The sequence below is a fragment of the Perissodus microlepis genome, chromosome 5 (genome assembly GCF_051167445.1).
Source record: "Perissodus microlepis isolate ML-2025 ecotype Zambia chromosome 5, ASM5116744v1, whole genome shotgun sequence".
Taxonomy (NCBI): domain Eukaryota; kingdom Metazoa; phylum Chordata; class Actinopteri; order Cichliformes; family Cichlidae; genus Perissodus; species Perissodus microlepis.
This window is the reverse complement of record NC_140465.1, coordinates 9,939,043-9,954,405: the sequence shown is the minus strand read 5'-3', so window position 1 is coordinate 9,954,405 and position 15,363 is coordinate 9,939,043. Positions and strand designations below refer to the sequence as shown.

At 39.5% G+C, this 15,363-nt stretch overlaps 3 protein-coding genes across 4 annotated transcripts in view; 2 read left to right on the top strand and 1 right to left on the bottom strand.

Annotated features, from left to right (window-relative positions):
- fgd5a (FYVE, RhoGEF and PH domain containing 5a) overlaps nucleotides 1–2,785 on the top strand; it is a 31,706-nt gene extending 28,921 nt beyond the window's left edge. For both annotated transcript variants that reach the window (XM_084927755.1, XM_084927756.1), the window contains exon 21: nucleotides 1,294–2,785. In XM_084927755.1, the coding sequence (XP_084783881.1) occupies nucleotides 1,294–1,330 (37 nt within the window). In that variant the 3' untranslated portion in view covers nucleotides 1,331–2,785. The remainder of the gene's footprint in view (nucleotides 1–1,293) is intronic.
- A 3,833-nt stretch (nucleotides 2,786–6,618) lies between these two features.
- Nucleotides 6,619–8,193, bottom strand: LOC146386595 (uncharacterized). Its single transcript, XM_084927214.1, has 3 exons — nucleotides 8,020–8,193; nucleotides 7,244–7,720; nucleotides 6,619–7,131 (listed from the first exon to the last, which is right to left on the bottom strand). The coding sequence occupies exons 1-3, from the start codon at nucleotides 8,047–8,049 to the stop codon at nucleotides 6,625–6,627; spliced, it is 1,014 nt and encodes a 337-aa protein (XP_084783340.1). The 5' UTR covers nucleotides 8,050–8,193; the 3' UTR covers nucleotides 6,619–6,624.
- A 2,800-nt stretch (nucleotides 8,194–10,993) lies between these two features.
- Nucleotides 10,994–15,363, top strand: part of prkcdb (protein kinase C, delta b) — a 44,747-nt gene continuing 40,377 nt past the window's right edge. Inside the window, exon 1 of the mRNA XM_084927754.1 lies at nucleotides 10,994–11,304. The gene's annotated coding sequence lies outside the window, so the exon portion shown is untranslated. The remainder of the gene's footprint in view (nucleotides 11,305–15,363) is intronic.

Sequence of the window (15,363 nt, the reverse complement as noted above, 5' to 3'; positions counted from 1 at the left end):
CCAACTGACTTTGAGATTTACAAAAGGCATCAATTATTATAATGGGCCATGACAATTTATTTGAATTCACTTGTTACTTACTGTCAGCCCTGTTTTGTAGGTTGTTGGGTTTTTTTGCTTGTAAAAACAGTTCAAAAGAGTGCATATATATTTATTTTTGAAAAGTATTTGAGCAGGAGGTCTTCCAAGATTTAAACTGGATTCCTTTGAGGGGCTCCTGGGATGGGATGACATAAAAAGAAAAATAACTCCAAGGCACTTTCTTTTAAATAGCAAATAAAATGGATTTATTCTCACGGCGCTCCGTGAAATCTGTTCTGACTCCCTGACGAAGATTTGCATCCCTTTTTTTTTCTGCTTAAAGTTAAATATAAGCGTGTCACAACAATAAAAGAGAGCCTTTTTAACATTTAAAGTTCATATTCTTATTGAACAAAGCGTGAATGTTATTTGGAGCGCCGCTGGATTTATACAGTCATGTAAAATAGTAAGCTTACCCTTATTAAGAGGGTAAGTAGCTATTGGGGACGGTGCTTGTCAAATGTGCTTGATTAACGGATCATCAGCGCACGTGAGCACCTCTGTGAAAGCAGAAGTTTTGTCCTGGGAGTAACAGGCAAACCTTAATTGAGATTGGGTCATGCAATAGGACAATGATCTCAAGCACAGTTACAAATCTACAGCAGAATGACTGAAAAAGGAAAGAATCCGATCCGTGTCTTGCAAGAGCACAGACCTCAACCTGATTGAAATGCTCTGGTGGGACCTTAAGAGAGCTGTGCACATATGAATGCCAGTAAATCTCGATGAACTGAAGAAACTCTGTAAAGAAAAGTGGGCAAAATTCCTCCACAATGATGTGGAGAGGGATAAAGTCATACATGATTACTTCAAGTTTTTGCTGATAAAAATGGCACTAAAAGCTACTGAATCATGGAGTGTTTTTAGTGTTTCACAGTAAAATAGTCTATTGAAATCAAAACAAGCTGATAAAGAGAATGAGCAGGTGTACACGAGTGCAAATCATACAAACCTGTTAAATAAAAAAGACAAAGAAAGCCGCTGAGTTTTATGATCTAGTTTGTAAGATTTAATTTGTTGATTATATTCCATGAAAAACAAAGTGGTTAATATTCATATTAACAATTTAGTATCATAATTATGAGAAAACAGAAAAACACTGGGTGACCTTGACCTCTGATCTGTGACATAAGCTGACTTTCAAATCCAGTCAAAAAAAAAAAAAAAGACAATGAGTTCGAAGGTCTAATGCTCCACTTCTTTGTGTTTCAGATGGGTCAATGCCATGGAGGAGGCCACTATTTTATAGCATCTGCTAAGTTAAATAAATGACACATCCACTCCGTGACTGCAACAAAGCTACCTGCTGCATGTGAACTCAGTCCATCAGTAAGGATTCATCACAACAGGCCTTTTGTGGGATATTGAGTAACAATTCAAACACCTGGGAGATTTTTCCTCAAAGGAATTCTGCTGTATGGAGAAGAGCAGCAGAATCCTCGAGTCGGATTTCACAAGAGCCTTCAGGAGCAGCTCAAATACCTTAAATATGTCACCTGAGAGAAAAAAAAGTTATTTCTTCTGTTTTCACCTTTTTTTCAGATGTCTGCACTTTTTCCTTTTTTTTTTTTTTTTTTGCTTTTCTGGTGTATTTTACCCGAGTTTCCACTGGACTGTTAAACCACTCTTTGTCTTCTGCAGGAGACGTCCTTTCATATCAGTTTCATTGCAGTTATGCATGACACAGTTTTGAGGTAACTGCAAAGACATGAAAAATAACTTTTGCTTCAGGGTAGTATGCATATCTTGTAAAGGGGGAACGGAGAGATACTTGGTATTCTGAATATATATTGTGAAGTATACGCTGCAGATACTGAAGTGAGTTAGATGATTTATCTGTATAAAAATTGTGATTCACGATGTCCCCAATAAGGGTTCGTTTTAATCATCATAGTATGTGTACATTATTGTTCTTGTGGAGTTTTACACAGTTTTACTCTCGTGTTGAATCTGCAAAGTGAAGAAATGACCCTCGGCATGCCGTCCGCTCTAAAGCATTTGTCAAAGGATGAACAATTTTGAAGATACTTTGTATTTTTTAAAAGTCTTTTAGAAATTTTTCACACAGCTCTGAAGTGCCAGTTGCTTTCTTCCTGTTGAATGCAGTGCATTTTGCAAGTGATGATGAATGTGCCTCACTCTTTATGTTATCACAGTACTGTACGGAGGGACCTTGCTTTTTAATCTATTCTTACATATACTTTAACCTTATAGTATTTTTGAACAGGTCAGTTACTGTGCACTCACATAAGAACATGTTATTGTGCCATTTTTATGAGGGCCTTTTTTAATGCTGTATATATATGCCGCTAGATATAATCATACTTTGGCTGCTTTATTATACAAAAGCTTCTTAAAAATGCTGTCAAACTACCTTCATCCTCACAGTATTAGAGTGATCTCAGCCACTCGTGCCACAGGATTTCACTCATAATCAGATGCAGTTTCTCTTAAATAACCCATCCGATGGCATTATCTGTTCCTTTCAGAATGAAGATCCATCATCAGACAAGCAGCATGATATCAAAAGCACATGCTTGAGTACTGTTCAGCTTTTCTACCCGTTTCCTATAGCTCACACCTACAGTGTTACTATCGTTGTACCTCTATAGCATATACTGCATTGTAAATGTTTATGTATATAGATGCATATAAAAAAAATAAACAACATTAAAAATGCTTACTTAGTGGGCGTTCGCTGTGCCGTGCTGTGCTGCAGGCTTGTTTCTTTTTTGCATTATAATTCAGTATCAACAATAACGAGCGACTGTAAAATGATACCCACTGCAACAGCATAGTAACTTTTTGTATGTGTGTGTGGTTCTGGCTTTGCTGAGGATAGTTACAAGCACAACAGCACTGGATGCTCAGAAATGGCTGTGCACTTCATCCTCTTCTCTCCGACAGAATCGTCTGTTGTATTATTAGGATTTATTCACGTCTCGTTGCTATGTATTGTGTGTTTTTTGTACTGATGTTCACGCTGTGCTTATCTTCTCCTGGTGATAAATACTGGGGTGATGGAGAAATGAGAACACAATGTACCTATCCTTCTCTACTGCCTGTGGTGCTGGAAAAATACAGCTTGGTTAAGTGACCCTTTAATCCAGAAGGGGGCAGCACTACATCGTGTCAAACTGGTCTAATATGAACTTTAGCCAGCCTAAATCCTGTTTGTCTGTGTGAGCATGAGGAAATAACTGGTGTTAAGTTTAAAAGGAGAGAAGTGAAAATAAGATTTAATAATCAATGAAAAAGTGGACTTACATGGTAATGTTAATGAAGTTGTCAGCCCACTGATATGGATGGAAATATTTTGCTTTTAATATAAGGTTTTAAAAGAGAAAGAAAGAAAGAAAGTGGATTCATTTTGTTGTTTTATTGTTTTATTGTGTATCAGTATAAGCGTGTGCCAGAAACACACCACAGAATTTATAGTCTTAGCTTATTTGCAAAGGCCCGTGGCCTTTAAAATACATGAAACTCAACCACAAACACAGCAGAGGTAGTACAACACACAGTCTGCACAATACAGCTCACAACTGAACAACAGCAAAGTTGGCAAGTCACAAGAAAACCATTGAATAGAGAGCAGCAGATCATCCATAATTGCATTACTCAGAGTTTCAGGTGTAAATGATCTCAGTCAAAATCCAGATATTCCACATGTCGAACCCCAGAGAAGAAAAAGCGGTTTGCCGAAATGGGGATTTACATAGAGCCCTTTATACTCCTCACTGGTTGCTCATCATGTTTCTGAGTACAGTCATCTTAAGGGTGACTAAGCACCTGAGGAGCCTGATCATGTGATAATTTGCATACCCTGCATCATAGCTGGACTGGCCATCGGCCCACCGGGCAAATGGGCCGATGGTGAATTTTCGTTTTTATGGGCCGATGGGTTCTTTTTTTTTCGTTTTTTTTTTCCGTAACGGTATAAACACTGAAAGGTGGTGGATTGGCCAGATGCTGGGAGAAAAATAACTCAGTTGTTTGGTGGTGGCTATTGCGGAGCTTCCACCGATTCAGTAACATTAGCAAGTGGTGGAGGCCAGCAGATGCAGCACGCTGGCAGGTGGATGACGGAAAGGCAGGAGGAGCAGAGACCCGAGGCGGTGAACTGAACTTCAGGTAAGAAGTTATGACCTGCAGTCTATGTGGGTCAGATATAAACCAAGTTTAGGTGGAGGTTATTTTCGTTATGCTGACTTTTTACAGTCAGTTACAATAACCCGTACTGCGTACTAGCTAGCATGACGGAGTTTATATACTGCTGGGTGGGTGCTATGATATTATTGATGTTGAACTTGTTTTATCTTATTTTATTTATAAGGTTAGTTATTAGAGTTTCCAACCGTCCCGTAAAAAACGTAATCGTCTGGTATTCAGGGGAAAAGGAACGCGATTTGTCCCGTACTTCAGCTAGAATGAAAAAGACACAAAGCTGGAGTTATTCTGTGTCTTTGCTGCACAGCTGCCTCTTCTTCTGTCATTCTCTCCCCTCCCTCTCCTGTTTCTACTTCAATCATGAAACTGATCAATGATCAGCTGATCATCTCTCTTGTTTGTTTATCGCCCACTTTGCGCCAGAAAGAGGAAACCAGCGGATGTTGCGTTAAACAACAGCAGCACGTTCAAGCTTGATCAGCTGTTGTTAGAATTTATTTAATATTAATTTCTAGTATCAGCTGATGTTTGCTGGAGCCACAGCTGTAAAGCTGCTGGTCATGATGTCGGTTTGGATATGTGGTGAGAGGGAAACATGAAGATGAAACCAGGAGATGTCCTTACTGAATCATCAGAGCTGAACAGGTGATGGAGAAACAGGTTTACCTTTTAGGTGACATGAATGAGTTGAAGGGAAGTTATGAACTGTTTCTGAGAGACAAATAACACCAGGATCCTTTTCTATGCAGCTGACAGCTGGTAACTGTGCAGGGGCGGATCTAGCAAAGTTTTGCCAGGGGCCCAAGTAGGGCATTAACAGGGAAAGGGGGGGCACAAAGAAATTATTTTCTTTGTTATATCATTTAAAAACTTTGAATAAATAATTATCTGAATCTTACAACAAACGTTTTCATCTGATGTAAAATGTATAGAAATCCATTTTTGTACATAGTAATTTTTTTAGGGTCCCATCATATTTTCTTCAGAAGTAGCTAAGTACTGTATATGATGCCAGTATTTTCCCACATTTTCTAGATACTGTACCAGTACTGTGTGTAAAATGCCATCAAAAAGTCAATTAAGTTTTATTCTTTCTCACCTGTCTTTCTATCTCCTTTCACTTTTTAAAGGTTGCCATGTTAGAAAACATATTTTGCCCTGCCATGCTGTTTATTGATGTGGTAAATGAATAGTTTATGAAAATATATCTAAATCTGTCATCAGTAATCAGTAATGATCATGTCTCACCTCTAGTCTTCTCTGTTTTAATTTCAGGTTTTCACCATGTGTTGTAGATAGTTCAGGAGGTTAACTCGACCAAGCAGTCTACTTTTGGGTTAGAATACCAAAATATGGTGTAGATTTAAGTTTATTAGATTGATACATATATACCAACAAGACAGTGTACATCACTGTCACAACAGCGTTTGTTTTCATTCAAAGGCTTTATGGTTTTTCCTATAATGCCTGGTGGGCCGGTCTCTAGTCAAAATGCCCGGGCCGATTTTTTTGTCCCAGTCCAGCCCTGGGTGATGGTGCCTCTTGGTGCATTTTAATGCAGTTAATTAACATAATACGGCTTACTGTGCAGCCAATTGTAGAAACAGAGCATCCAAGAAGTCTGTTATGCTCAGGTCTTTTTTTTTTTTTTTTGCGTTGCATCCATGTTTGTGTGTTGGACCCAAAATGTGTTTGATACACTTATTAGCCAAGCCAGACAGCTTCAGCTGATAACTTAGCATTTCACCATCTTGCTCAAATACAGTCCAATACTAGCTCCTAAAACACAGAAGGCAACAGTTCACGTGGGTTATGTCTATCTTTTATATACAGTCTTTTGTTGTTATTATTAAATAAATCCTTTTTGATAATTTTGTCTTGTTCTCACATGTAGATCATTAAAAGGAAAGAAGATCAAATATGGAATAAAAGTTGAAACTTAATGTGCCTTCATTTTTTATACATTCTAGTAGGAGGCCTTTTCATTGCTAGTTTTCACCAATTCAAAGGCCTTGATAGTGCCATATGTCAGGTTTAGATATTTAGCATCCGAAAGCCACATTAATAAAGAAAATACATTTTTTTCTTGCTGGATCTCACCAGTTACACACTAGTTTGTGGCCAATATCCAGTTTAAGTGTGGTCATTAACTGCAACATGTTTCTTATCTTGGGGCTCTTTAAAATAAAGTCTGTCACTGTCAACTTAACCTTTATAAACTGTTAAACCTTTTTGACAGGAGACTCTTGATCACTTAAATGAGACTTATACTTTTTTAATAAATCTCTTCTGGACAAAAGTGTAATATTGTGTTATAGGTAAAAAACAATGATCCAAACAAAGACTGTAAGTTTAATGAAATTTCACATGTTTATTTTAAAATGAACAAAAAAGCTGCACAGGTTTGGAAAACAAGGGTAAATAGTAGGAGGGAGCACGAGAGACCGAGTAAGGTTGGGAGGAGGATTGGGGGAAGGTGTGGAGACTGAGGGTTTTGCGTAAAGAATAAGAGCTGGGTGAAGAGTAGGAAAGAGCACGAGAGGGTGGGTAAGGTAGGGAGGAGGTAGAGGGGTTGAGTTGGGGTGTAGGGACAGGGGGTAAAGGGCAAGAGTCGGAGGGAGTGAGAGGGATGGGAACCAGGCAGAGGTTTGGGTTTAGATCTTCAGTTGCTGTTTTATCTTCCATCTTCTCGTCACTTTTTCCCTCAAGGTTTTCTTCGATGTCCTCTTTTGTCTCCTGCTTTTCCTCCTTTTCTTCCTGCTTTTTCTTGTCCTTTCTTGGTTTGTCCGTTCCCTCCTCTTCTCCCTCGTGGTTTTCCAGCTTTTCCTCTTGGGAATTTGTTTCCAGGGTTTCTTCCTGGTGGTCAGCATCGGGTGCAAGCTCCTATGTAGAGAGAGTAAAATGTATTTTACTGAACTGTGACTCAGTCTGACAGAAGTTGTTAGGACCAAACATGACATTATGGTAAAGTGAAATGATAGCGGAGACAGCTTACCTGAAGGACATTCTTCCATTCGTCCAGATTTTCCTGTAAGTTCTCCATCAGAAGCTTGTTCTTAATTTGGAGCTCCTCCACTTTTTTCTTCTCCTCTTTCAGGCTCTTCTCGGTTGATTGCCACTTGCTGCTCCAGTGTTGTTCCCTGGTGTTTATCTCCATGTCTTTTATGGTCGATTCATGGAGGAGTTCTACCCAGGCTTTGGTTCGAGCTCTTCTTTTCTTCACGCATCTTTGAAGCGCCTCATCCTTGAGTTTGAGCTCTTCTTGGAGGCTACTCACTTCCATTTTGTGAGCATTTTCAAGGACGGCAATCTTCTCCTTCAAAGATGCATTTTCCTCCTTTGCAGTCTTCAACTCCTGAGTGGCAAAATGCAGTGCATCTTTTAATTCTTGCACCGTTTCACTTTCAGCAATCTTGTTAGCTTCCTGCTGCTGTTTCATATCAGCAGCGCTAGTCTGCACTGGCCAAGATGCCTGAATGATAAAAACATGCACGTAGTCCATAGTTAGAAAAATCAATCACACAGTGTGATGTGTGGCATTAGAAAACTTTAAGGTGACACAAGAAAAAGCAAAAACTGAGTCCTACAGATGTTCTAAAAACACAAATGTTCACAGAGTTTTGTTAAAAGTGCTTACAAATGTTTAAGTATTAAAAATGAAAGTTAAACTCCAAAGTGTACTCTGCTTCCTGAAGATTATGAAAGCTTTAGACACATTTTGAGCAAAAAATTCAAAAAAAGCTTTTGCTTGCTCACACGAGAAAAGCTTACCAGATTTTCTGAGACAAATGTTGGGTCCATTTGGGCTCAGGAAACACTGAAGAGTCGCTGTTACACTTGTTTAGCTGTCGATATTTTTCCAAAGCGTCCGTCGAGTCACAGCAAATAGCGAGAGATGCTTGTAGGTTCAGGTTGGTGTTTAGATATGAAATACCCAGGTAAACACTGCAAACACTGTGTTTGGAGAATCCTGTTCAAAAATCATCAGGTGATAGTGACAGCACTACCCAGGTGTTACCATGGAGCCGATGTTGTTTTGGTTTCTGTGTTCTTGTTGTTACTGACTGAACTTGAAGCTATTTAGCTATTTACTGTGATTAAAAATTCAAACTAGTTTGAATCAGAAAGGGTCCTTTGGGTGTAGCAACCTTTTCACTTAATCCTCAGGGGACCCGTGAGGCTCTCTGTCCTATACCTTTCATTACTTTCACCTCCAGCCTCACCTGAACTGTTTTGAGCCGTAAAATGTGCAAAGATCTCCAATCCATGTTTTAATGGTGAACGGTCATTAAAGAACAGGGTGTAGGGGCTAATTGGTTTAGAGAGAGCAAAACAAGAGCAGGCACATTCAAATTGAGACTGTGGTAAATTTTCAGTGTTTAAAAGCGGAGCGTCAAGTAAAATAGAGCTGTGTGAATATCTCATACTGGATAATCAAGAGAAATAGAGACAAACTTTTTACAAACAAATCTGGTTTTCAGATTCTGGGTTTCTCGGTTTCCTATCAGAATTTATATGAATAAAGAAATTTCTGCTCCATGTTAGCCGTCGACTCCTGACTGTGGTGATGTCCGCTATGACCTGCCCGAAACCGGAAGTGACATCATTTTCGCGGAAATGTAGTTTTTTACCATCAAGGCCTCATGAGCTTATGCTGGTGTTTTTAAAAGTTATGTTTGACTTTATGACTTTCTGTGTCGTTTCTGGGATGCTTAGGACTCATATTGCACTGCTGGAAATAGTTTATTTTGATGCATATGCTGCTTTTTTGCAAATTTGCACTTTAATATTTATTTTCGTTTTTCCTGCAGTGTATAGAAATTGGTGTATTTCAAAAATAAAACTATGAAGACACTCAAAATAAATTTCCTGTGGTGGGAAACTATTTTGTGCAACTTTTTTGTATTTACAGTTTTGAGGGATAAGCCTCTTAAATTTAACTAGAAATATATGTTAAAAAACAAAAACGATTTTCAATTTTTTTGTAGTTTATTGCACTTTTTTGCAATTTATGTAACTACGATGCACTTAATGCATGCATATTATTAAAATTTAGGCTGTAGTGGTTGTATTGATGTATAGCAACTTGAAATGCTCACAAAAATGGCTCTACAACATGTAAAAATATAATATAAGCTCTGGCGGACTTGGTTCAATGGTAGGTCTTAAAGGGTTAATTTCTAGTATCAGCTGATGTTTGCTGGAGCCACAGCTGTAAAGCTGCTGGTCATGATGTCGGTTTGGATATGTGGTGAGAGGGAAACATGAAGATGAAACCAGGAGATGTCCTTACTGAATCATCAGAGCTGAACAGGTGATGGAGAAACAGGTTTACCTTTTAGGTGACATGAATGAGTTGAAGGGAAGTTATGAACTGTTTCTGAGAGACAAATAACACCAGGATCCTTTTCTATGCAGCTGACAGCTGGTAACTGTGCAGGGGCGGATCTAGCAAAGTTTTGCCAGGGGCCCAAGTAGGGCATTAACAGGGAAAGGGGGGGCACAAAGAAATTATTTTCTTTGTTATATCATTTAAAAACTTTGAATAAATAATTATCTGAATCTTACAACAAACGTTTTCATCTGATGTAAAATGTATAGAAATCCATTTTTGTACATAGTAATTTTTTTAGGGTCCCATCATATTTTCTTCAGAAGTAGCTAAGTACTGTATATGATGCCAGTATTTTCCCACATTTTCTAGATACTGTACCAGTACTGTGTGTAAAATGCCATCAAAAAGTCAATTAAGTTTTATTCTTTCTCACCTGTCTTTCTATCTCCTTTCACTTTTTAAAGGTTGCCATGTTAGAAAACATATTTTGCCCTGCCATGCTGTTTATTGATGTGGTAAATGAATAGTTTATGAAAATATATCTAAATCTGTCATCAGTAATCAGTAATGATCATGTCTCACCTCTAGTCTTCTCTGTTTTAATTTCAGGTTTTCACCATGTGTTGTAGATAGTTCAGGAGGTTAACTCGACCAAGCAGTCTACTTTTGTGTTAGAATACCAAAATATGGTGTAGATTTAAGTTTATTAGATTGATACATATATACCAACAAGACAGTGTACATCACTGTCACAACAGCGTTTGTTTTCATTCAAAGGCTTTATGGTTTTTCCTATAATGCCTGGTGGGCCGGTCTCTAGTCAAAATGCCCGGGCCGATTTTTTGTCCCAGTCCAGCCCTGGGTGATGGTGCCTCTTGGTGCATTTTAATGCAGTTAATTAACATAATACGGCTTACTGTGCAGCCAATTGTAGAAACAGAGCATCCAAGAAGTCTGTTATGCTCAGGTCTTTTTTTTTTTGCGTTGCATCCATGTTTGTGTGTTGGACCCAAAATGTGTTTGATACTGATGAAAGATTTTTAGTTTTGTGATTATGTTTAGTTGTAGCTTCATTTAAAGGAAGAAGAGCTTGTGAATTGGAACCACCAAAGGGAAAGAGAGTGAAACCATATGTGTAGAAGAATGCTGTGACATACAATACTACCTCCTGTGTTAACAGACAAGTTAACGGTCTCTCTCTCTCTCTCTCTCCTTTTATGGGAATGTTTGAGTTTCTATACATACCAAGCTACCTCCTGTTTCAGCAGACAAGCGAACAGTTTTTCTCCTTTTATGGAAATGTTTTTGTATTCTGAACATGCCACTCCTACTTCCTTGAAAGCTCACTTGAAGTATAAATAAAGAATGCGCTGAAAGCCCTGCGCGGTTTTTCTGTGTCACATCTGTTGTGCACACGTTGGTGCAGAGCAGATCGGACCGTGACCGCCCATGCGCATGTAAAATAGATATCTGAGTGCGAGTTTATTAGCCTTCTAACAATTTTCTCCTCACATTTTCTTGGTCCTCCGAGCCAGAGAGGAAGCATCGGCCGCTGTGTCCTGACGTCGTGGAAAGCTGTGCTGAAGTCTGTCGACAGCCTCCTCTAGGTAGGAGTGAAAGTCCAGAGACGTTAAATTCGGGTTCTGGCCAGTGTCATTAAGTGGTCCGCGGCGTTGGGATCCAGTGGCTGACTTTCAACATAGCCAGAGAATCTTGGGGAGGTAAAGAAACCACTCACTTACACTCGCGTAAAACGAACTTAGGTCTAATCCGCCGAAAGGATTTAATGAGTCTGATCCACTGCACAGATCTGTAAGAATAGGTCTAATCCGCTGAAAGGATTTCAAGTTAAAAGTTTTTTAAGGATTGATCCGCCGAAAGGGTCCATGTGTAAGAATAGGACTAATCCGCCGAAAGGATTTCAAATTAGGAATTTTTAGGACTGACCTGCCGAAAAGGTCTGCGCGACTGTGTAAATGTCTGTGTAAATGTTTGTGTTTTCTGTGTGTTGAGAGTGAATTGATTTAAACAGCACAATACGCTGCTGAATCACTCTCATTGTTATTGTTATTTTATTTCCTGTCAGTAGCTGAAGTACTGGTGACAAAAGAGAACGGTTGAGTTTCATCTCATAAAATTGACACCGCTCCAGAATAGCTGGAGTAGAAGGGCGTGTCAATAACCACTCTTATTCAACATTCTCTTGGTGGCGCTGTCACTTGGTGTTCGCTCGCTCTGCGGTAGAGTATCACTTCCTGTTCCTGCTCAAACACAGTGGTGTTTCTGAGTAGCTTATTTGCTTAGCAATTTAATTAACAACTTTTAAATACATTCTTCTTTCATAGTATAATCTTCACGTGCTTCATCCGAAGCACACTTTCTGTGTACTCACTACCTAATTTATAGCCAAAGTATTCACTCACTGTCTCTGTACTGTTTCGCTAGCTTAGCTTAGCTCATAGCCGACTCGTTAGCACCATGGCTACTTCACCTGTCCCTCCTGCACTTTCTTGCTCATTGTGTCAGATGTTTAGTTACTCCTCGGCCTCCTTTAGCAGTAATGATATCTGTAACAAATGTAGCATATTTGCAGCTCTGGAGGCCAGGATTACTGAATTGGAGACTCGGCTTCGCACCCTTCATTCACCCGTAGCTAGCCAGGCCCCTGTAGCTGGTGCAGCCGAAGATAGCGTAGGCCCCGCTAGCTGTTCCCCGGCAGACCCCAAGCAGCTGGGGAAAGAGGGCGGCTGGGTCACGGTGAGGAGGAAGCATAGTCCTAAACAGAAGCCCCAGGTACACCACCAACCCGTTCATGTGTCTAACCGTTTTTCCCCACTCGGTGACACACCCGCCGGGGGTCAAACTCTGGTAATTGGTGATTCTGTTCTCAGACATGTGAAGCTAGAGACACCGGCAACCATAGTCAATTGTCTTCCAGGGGCCAGAGCAGGCGACATTGAAGGAAATTTAAAACTGCTGGCTAAGGGTAAACGTAAATTCAGTAAAATCATAATTCACGTCGGCAGTAATGACACCCGGTTACGCCAATCGGAGGTCACTAAAATCAATATTGAATCGATGTGCAACTTTGCTAAAACAATGTTGGACTCTGTAGTTTTCTCTGGTCCCCTCCCCAATCAGACCAGGAGTGACATGTTTAGCCGCATGTTCTCCTTAAATTGCTGGCTGTCTGAGTGGTGTCCCAGAAACGATGTGGGCTTCATAGATAATTGGCAAACCTTCTGGAGGAAACCTGGTCTTGTTAGGAGAGACGGCATCCATCCCACTTTGGATGGAGCAGCTCTCATTTCTAGAAATATGGACAAATTTATTAAACCCCCCAAAATATGACTATCCAGAGTTGGGACCAGGAAGCAGAGTTGCAGTCTTACACGCCTCTCTGCAGCTTCTCTCCTCCTGCTACCCCCCCAAAAACCCATCTGACTGTGTCAGCTTCCAAAAAGACAAAAAACAAACTAAAAACCAGCAACAAACAACTTAAACATAAACAATCAAAAAGAAAGAACAATACAGTATCCACATCTGAACCAAAGAGTAAAACAGTGAAATGTGGATTATTAAATATTAGGTCTCTCTCCTCCAAGTCTCTGTTAGTACATGACTTAATAATTGATCAACAAATTGATTTACTCTGCCTTACAGAAACCTGGTTGCAGCAGGATGATTATGTTAGTTTAAATGAATCAACACCCCCGAGTCATTCTAACTACCAGAAACCTCGAAGCACAGGCCGAGGGGGCGGTGTGGCAGCAATTTTTCACACCAGCCTATTAATTAATGAAAGACCAAGACAGACTTTTAATTCATTTGAAAGCCTGATGCTTATAATTGTCCACCCCAGCTGTGAAACTCAGAAACCAGTCTTACTTGTTATCATCTATCGTCCACCTGGGCCTTACACAGAGTTTCTGTCTGATTTCTCAGACTTTATATCTAATTTAGTTCTGAGCTCAAATAAAATAATTATTGTGGGTGATTTTAACATCCATGTAGATGCTAAAAATGACAGCCTCAACATGGCATTTAGTCTGTTATTAGACTCAATTGGCTTCTCTCAAAATGTAAAAGAACCCACCCACCACTTTAATCACACTCTAGATCTTGTTTTAACATATGGCATAGAAACTGAACATTTAACAGTGTTTCCTGAAAACCCTCTCCTGTCTGATCATTTCCTGATAACATTTACATTTACAATAATTGATTACACAGCAGTGGAGAGTAGATTTTATCAAAGTAGATGTCTTTCTGAAAGCGCTGTAACTAAGTTTAAGAATATAATCCACCCACTGTTATCATCTTCAATGCCCCGTACCAACACAGAGCAGAGCAGCTATCTGAACGCTACCCCAACAGAGGTTGATTATCTTGTTAATAATTTCACCTCCTCACTACGTACGACTCTGGATACTGTAGCTCCAGTGAAAACTAAGGTCTCTAATCAGAAGTACCTGACTCCGTGGTATAATTCTCAAACACGTACCCTAAAGCAGATGACTCGTAATCTGGAGAGGAAATGGCGTGTCACAAATTTAGAGGATCATCATTTAGCCTGGAGAAATAGTTTGCTGCTTTATAAGAAAGCCCTCCGCAAAGCCAGAACATCTTACTATTCATCACTGATTGAAGAAAATAAGAACAACCCCAGGTTTCTCTTCAGCACTGTAGCCAGGCTGACAAACAGTCAGAGCTCTGTTGAGCCAACCATCCCTTTAACGTTAACTAGTAATGACTTCATGAACTTCTTCACAAATAAAATTTTTATCATTAGAGAAAAAATTACCAGTAATCATCCCACAGATGTAATATTATCTACAGCTACTCTTAGTACCATTGATGTTAAGTTAGACTCTTTTTCTCCAATTGATCTTTCTGAGTTAACTTCAATAATTACTTCCTCCAAACCATCAACGTGTCTTTTAGACCCCATTCCTACAAAACTGCTCAAAGAAGTCCTGCCATTGATTAATTTTTCGATCTTAAATATGATCAACCTATCTCTAATGGTCGGCTATGTACCACAGGCCTTCAAGCTGGCTGTGGTTAAACCTTTACTCAAAAAGCCATCTCTAGACCCAGCAGTTTTAGCTAATTATAGGCCAATCTCCAACCTTCCTTTCATATCAAAAATCCTTGAAAGAGTAGTTGTCAAACAGCTAACAGATCATCTGCAGAGGAATGGTTTATTTGAAGAGTTTCAGTCAGGTTTCAGAGCTCATCACAGCACAGAAACAGCTTTAGTGAAGGTTACAAATGATCTTCTTATGGCCTCTGACAGTGGACTCATCTCTGTGCTTGTCCTGCTAGACCTCAGTGCAGCGTTCGATACTGTCGACCATAATATCCTATTAGAGCGATTAGAACATGCTGTAGGTATTACAGGTACTGCACTGCAGTGGTTTGTATCATATCTATCTAATAGACTCCAATTTGTGCATGTAAATGGAGAGTCCTCTTCACACACTGAGGTTAATTATGGAGTTCCACAGGGTTCAGTGCTAGGACCAATTCTGTTTACATTATACATGCTTCCCTTAGGCAGCATCATTAGAAGACATAGCATACATTTTCACTGCTATGCAGATGACACCCAGCTCTATCTGTCCATGAAGCCAGATAACACACACCAATTAGTTAAACTGCAGGAATGTCTTAAAGACATAAAGACCTGGATGGCCGCTAACTTTCTGCTTCTTAATTCAGATAAAACTGAGGTTATTGTACTCGGCCCTGAAAATCTTAGAAATATGGTATCTAAC